Source organism: Symphalangus syndactylus, chromosome 20, assembly GCF_028878055.3.
Source record: "Symphalangus syndactylus isolate Jambi chromosome 20, NHGRI_mSymSyn1-v2.1_pri, whole genome shotgun sequence".
Classification (NCBI taxonomy): domain Eukaryota; kingdom Metazoa; phylum Chordata; class Mammalia; order Primates; family Hylobatidae; genus Symphalangus; species Symphalangus syndactylus.
Window position 1 is genome coordinate 8,329,138 of NC_072442.2, and position 6,000 is coordinate 8,335,137.

The 6,000-nt window shown below is 50.5% G+C and overlaps 1 protein-coding gene across 8 annotated transcripts in view; it reads right to left on the minus strand.

Moving 5' to 3' along the window:
- SPAG9 (sperm associated antigen 9) overlaps positions 1-5,685 on the minus strand; it is a 158,948-nt gene extending 153,263 nt beyond the window's left edge. For 7 of the 8 annotated variants that reach the window (XM_055257400.2, XM_055257401.2, XM_055257398.2 and 4 more), the window contains exon 1: positions 5,152-5,671. In XM_055257400.2, coding sequence (XP_055113375.1) covers positions 5,152-5,454 — 303 coding nt within the window. In that variant the 5' untranslated portion in view covers positions 5,455-5,671. Of the gene's footprint in view, positions 1-5,151 lie in introns of all 8 variants that reach the window. The other variant, XM_055257402.2, reaches the window with a different exon arrangement.
- Positions 5,686-6,000: the final 315 nt, after the last annotated feature.

Below are 6,000 nucleotides of genomic sequence, written 5' to 3' on the forward strand. Positions count from 1 at the left end.
GATCGCACCACTGCACTCCAGCCTGGGCGACAGCACAAGACTCTGTCTCAAAAATAAATTTTTTAAAAAATGGGCCAGGCATGGTGGCTCATGCCTGTAATCTCAGCACTTTGGTAGGCCAAGGTGGACGGATAACAAGGTCAGGAGTTCAAGACCAGCCTGGCTAACATGGTGAAACCCCATCTCTACTAAAACTACAAAAAATAGCTGGGCGTGGTGGCTCATGCCTATAATCCCAGCTACTCAGAAGGCCAAGACAGGAGAATTGCTTGAACCTAGAAGGCAGAGGTTGCAGTAAGCCAAGATCGTGCCTCTGCACCCCAGCCTGGGCAACAGAGCATGAGACTCAGTCTCAAAAATAAATAAAATTTAAAAATAAAATATCAAGCGTGGGCCAGGTGCGGTGGCTCACGCCTGTAATCCCAGCACTTTGGGAGGTCGAGGCAGATGGATCACTTGAGGTCAGGAGCTTTACACCACCCTGGCCAACATGGTGAAACCCTGTCTCTACTGAAAATACAAAACTTTGCCGAGTGTAGTGGTGCACACCTGTAATCCCAGCTACTCGGGCAGCTGATGCAGGAGAATTGCTTGAACCTGGGAGGCAGAGGTTGCAATGAGCTGGCATCGTGCCACTGCACTCCAGCCTGGGTGACAGAGTGAGACTCTGTCTCAAAAAAAAAAAAAATTTATGAATGAATGAGAGAGAACACTAAAACAAGAACATTGAATGTCAATACCTATTTTCCTGCCTGTGAGTCTTATGGGTCCCATGTTCATACACTTCCAAAGACAAGAAGTGTCAAAAGTCTCCATTTAAACAAAAATCGTTTTGTTACTGCTTTAAGTGCTGATTCTGCGGGAAAAAGTTAGAAAATTCTCAGTAGTGTCTCTCACCTCTGCATTCAGTCATCCTATTGTTTTGTTTCTTGGTAAGAAACAGGGTCTTGCCCTGTTGTCAAGGCTGAAGTGCCGTGGCCATGATAGCTCACTGCAATCTCAAACTCCTGGGCTCAAGTGATCCTCCTGCCTTAGCCTCTTGAGTAGCTAGGACTACAGGCTGGCACTATCACACCCAACTAATTGTTTTTATGGTTTTTGGGGAAGAGGGGTCTACTACGTTGCCCAGACTTGAACTCATCCTTTTTTTTTTTTTTTTTTTTTAAGCAAAAGGCCACAAAAAAGCAGTCACAAAATCACATAATCTATTCCCAGTAAAGATATTCTCTCTTCAGCCCATTCTCTCCATGTATGAATCTATCTTAAAAAGGAGGGAAGGGGCCGGGCGCAGTGGTTCACACTGGCAATCCCAGCACTTTAGGAGGCCGAGGCGGGCAGATCACCTGAGGTCAGGAGTTCAAGACCAGCCTGACCAACATGGAGAAACCCCAACTCCACTAAAAATACAAAATTAGACAGGCGTGGTGGCACATGCCTGTAATCCCAGCTACTTGAGAGGCTGAGGCAGGAGAATTGTTTGAACCCAGGAGGCGGAGGTTGCAGTGAGCCGAGATCACACCATTGCACTCTAGCCTGGGGAACAAGAGGGAAACTCCATCTCAAAAAAAATAAAAAAAAAAAAAAGAAAAGAAAAAAAAAGGAAGACAGTGCCTCTTCGTTTTTATGTGTAATCTCCCTCTACTGAATGATGCTAAATGAGCTCTCACTTTGAGAATAACAGAGATAATATACAAGACCCACAGAATCACTAAGAACTAAATTCCTAAATGTTCTTTAAACTCGTATGTCTAGTTTTCAGAAGTTTCTTTTTCTTTTCTTTTTTTTTTTTTTTGAGAGGGAGTCTCACTCTATTGCCCAGGCTGGAGTACAGTGGCACGATCCCAGCTCACCACAACCTCCATCTCCCGGGTTCAAGCAATTCTTCTGCCTCAGCCTCCCCAGTAGCTGGGATTACAGGCATCCACCACCACACCCGGATAATTTTTGTATTTTTAGTAGAGACAGGGTTTCATCATGTTGGCGAGGCTGGTCTCGCACTCCTGACCTCAAGTGATCCGTCTGCCTCGGCCTCCCAAAGTGCTGGGACTATAGATGTGAGCCACCACACCTGGCCCTTTGTTAAAAATTACAGCAAATCATGCCTGTTTTAAAAGAATCAGAAGTTCCAGAAAAACCCTAACATACCCAGTTATAACCTCTCTCTCCAGATCATTTTGTATCCAGATTTTTATTTTAAAAAATCACGGGGCTGGGCACGGTGGCTCACCCCTGTAAGTCCCAACACTTTGGCAGGATCCACAAGGCAGGAGGATCACTTGAGCCCAGGAGTTCCAGACCAGACTGGGCAACAGAGTGAGACCTTGTCTCTATAAAAACTTTAATTAGCCCAGTGTGGTGATGCATGTCTGTGGTCCTAGCTACTCAGGAGGCTGAGGCAAGAGGATCACTTGAACCCAGGAGGCGGAGGTTGCAGTGAGCCGAGATTGTGCCACCGCACTCCAGCCTGGGTGACAGAGCAAGACTCCGTCTCAAAAAAAAAAAAAAAAAAGGCACAAACAAAGCACTCACAGAAAACTAAACACAGAATTCACTCTACATATTGGCCAAAGGGAGACAATTTCTGGATACTGAGCAACACACGATTTTACATGAAAACTGATAGCCGGGTGCGGTGGCTCACACCTGTAATCCCAGCACTTTGGGAGGCTGAGGCGAGTGGATTGCCTGAGCTCAGGAGTTCGAAACCAGCCTGGGCAACAAGGTGAAACCCCGTTTCTACTAAAATACAAAATATATATGTATATTAGCCGGGCGGGGTGGCACGTGCCTATAGTCCCAGCTACTCAGGAGGCTGAGGCAGGAGAATTGCTTGAACCTGGGAGGCAGTGAGTCGAGATCGTGCCACTGCACTCCAGCCTGGCCTGCACTCCAGCCTGGCGACAGAGAGAGACTCCGTCTCAAAAAAAAAAAAAAAAAAAAAAAAAAGAAAACTGATAACAAGGTATGTTTATGTTTGTGGCCTGGGAGCTGGCTCATTTAGCATTTCATAAATGTTCTCTGTTCTCAGATCATGACCCTTTGCCCAATGGTTTAACTATGGAGAATTTATAGATGTAACTGAAAAAATAACTACAAATAAATTCATTGGATAACCTATTTTTTTTTAAGAGTCATTTACTTAAGAAATTAGTATGGAACCCAGAGTCTAGCAGTCAGTCAGTTTTGTTTTCTGATTCTGCAACCTGTGGCAGATGGTTTTCTTGGCACGTGTGACCTTGGCATTTCGCCCATATTTACACGGACTGACAGGAGTTTAAGGCTGGAGGGAGCATTTATTTTACCTGAAGTAAAAGGTCATGTCAGGCTTGCTTGTCACCTGTGTGTACATGTGGTTAATTCCCAGTCACTTCCATGTATATCCACACACTGGCAAGGGCCTATATGAGCATGAAGCAGCAAGTAGCACTTGACCTCTGTTCTATAAAGAGTGCTAACAAACAAGCGGAAAATTGTGATCCTATCATTTGGTTTTTCATCCCTTCCTTCCCTATATGAAAGGGAAAGCTCTTGAAATAGTCCATTCTGGCGGGGTGCGGTGGCTCACGCCTGTAATCCCAGCACTGGGATGGTCAGCCCGAGGCCAAAGTGGGCAGATCACTTGAGACCAGGAGTTCAAGACCATCCTAGGCACCATGGAGAAATCCTGTCTCTACCAAAAACAAAAATTAGCAGGGAGTGTTGTCCTAGCTACTTAGGAAGCTGAGGCACAAGAATCGCTTGAACCCGGGAGGCAGAGGCTCACTGGGAGGCAGAGGTTGCAGTGAACCGAGATCACTCCACTGCACTCCACCCTGGGCAACAGAGTGAGACTATGTCTCAAAAAAAAAGAGAGTCAATTTTGTTTGGCAAATTCAATAGCATTCCTTTGAGAAAATTGGATCCCACAATCAGAACTAAAAATCATCACTACAGTCAACCTTTTAAAAAAGGAAAAGAACTATTTAACCAGATGCAAAGGTATATGTGACAACAAAAAAAAATTTAATGGTGTTACTATTCAGTGTTAGGAAATGAGCTACAAATCTCACATCCTAAAAACTCTTGAAGTCTTTTTGAAAAATACCATGTCATTCCTTCAATAATTAGTTATTTCGCCTCCTTTGATCACCATGTATTTAACCAGGTGTGCTAGGTGCTTGAGAAACAAAAATAGGACACATCACCTGCCTTTGATAAGGTCCACAGAAATAACGCCAGTGCAGGCTGAAAACTGAACTCCTTGTCAGTCTCAAGAAGCCAAGGACCTATCATTTGCACCCTAGAACTCCAAAAGGTTCAGAGAGTCGAGGTGAGGGCGCCCAGGTCACTGCTCGGGTGCTAGAGTTAACAGGCGGCCAAATGCACGTATAAACAGCAGTCTGAGAAGGAAACTCAGACGGAAAAAGTGTTGCCAACTGTCACCTACATCTTCCCAACCCCGCCCCCCAATCCTTTTTATAAATAAACGGACGGTTTTTTAAGGGAACTGTCCAAGGTTACAACCTGATACGGAGGAATGCTTTGGTTTGGGATACCAATGAAATTTTTATATATTTATTGAGTACTGCCACACAACATCTAAAAGTTGATAAAGTGTCAACCAAGGCACACAGAATATAAAATAAGACCTCTTTCTCAACGAGATTAAAACGTCAAGAAGAAACTGACCGAAAGAGGGAGATCTCTAACTTCCTCAAAGCAAGGCAACCCCCTGGAAAGGTACTGGAACTAGCGGAAGTTACACATCCAGGGCAGAAGTGTCCCCCTCCCCAAGGGTAAAACTTTGAACCGCCATCTGACTATCCCACGGTGGTCGGAAACTTCCCTCAACAAGAAGCAACCAGACACCCAACAATCTCCGCCCTTGGCTAACCCCAGGCGTCCTCAGACCAGGCTGTCGCTTCCTCCCCGGGCCCTGCCTCCTCCATCTCGCTCCCTTCCCAGGACACTCAGTAGCCGGCCTCGGCTTCCAACGCCGGCCTGGCTCCCGGGGTACCTGGAGGCCGCCGGGCTCGGTCCCGGGGGGCATTGGCCTCAGACCCGCCCTACAGGAGGCCCGTCGCGCCTCTAGTCCCCGACCGGGCCGCGACCCCCGCCCCGGGCCGCCCCCGGAGACGGATCCCGCGGCCCCCGCCCTGCCGCCGGCCTCACCTCCTCAGCGTGCTTGCGCAGCGCCTTCTCCCGCTCGTACTGGGTGATGAGCTGCTCGTTGTCGTCCCGCAGCAGCTCCAGCTCCACCTGGTGCTCCTGGTCCTGCGCGAACACCGAGTCCAGGTTCTCCAGCACAGCCACCACCAGCGGCATCAGCTCCTTGACCACCTCCTCGTCGTAGCGCCCGATGAGCCGCTCGAACTCGCGGTAGATGGAGCCGGCCAGGCCGGACACCCGCTCCGACATCACGGCCCCGGAGCCGCCGGGCTCCTCCTGATACACCACACCGTCCTCCAGCTCCATGGTGGCAAGCGGGCGGGCGGGCGGCCCGGGGCGTCGCCGGCTGAGGGGCGGCACCGGCCCGCACGGGACGGGCCCGGCTTGGGCTGGGACGGGGACTAGGGCTGGAGCCCGGGCCGGGGCTGGGGCTGGGCCCGGCGGGGTGGGGACCGGGGCCGGAGGAGGGGAGGGGTGGTGTGTGCGCTCTCACCCCAACCGTCGCTGCACCAACTGCCGGGGCGGCCCGGCCGCGCGCGCCACACGTCATCCGCGGGGCGGGGCCGGCGCCGCGTCAACTCGATGGGCGGGGCAGGGCCGGCGCCGCGTCACCCGATGGGCGGGGCGCCGCGGGAGGCCAGGCGCGGCCGGGGGCGGGGCCGTGCGTTTTCGGGCGCCGGCGGAGGAAGCCATGGCGTCAACAGCCGGCGTCCTGGGGACGGTGCGGGCGCCAATGGGAAAGACTGCGGTCGGCGGGTGGGGAGAAGTGTCCATCCACGGCGGGATTCGCGGGGCGGGTCCCAGGGGAAAGGGAGGGGTTCGGGAGGAGTGACGAGTTAACTTAGCTGGCAT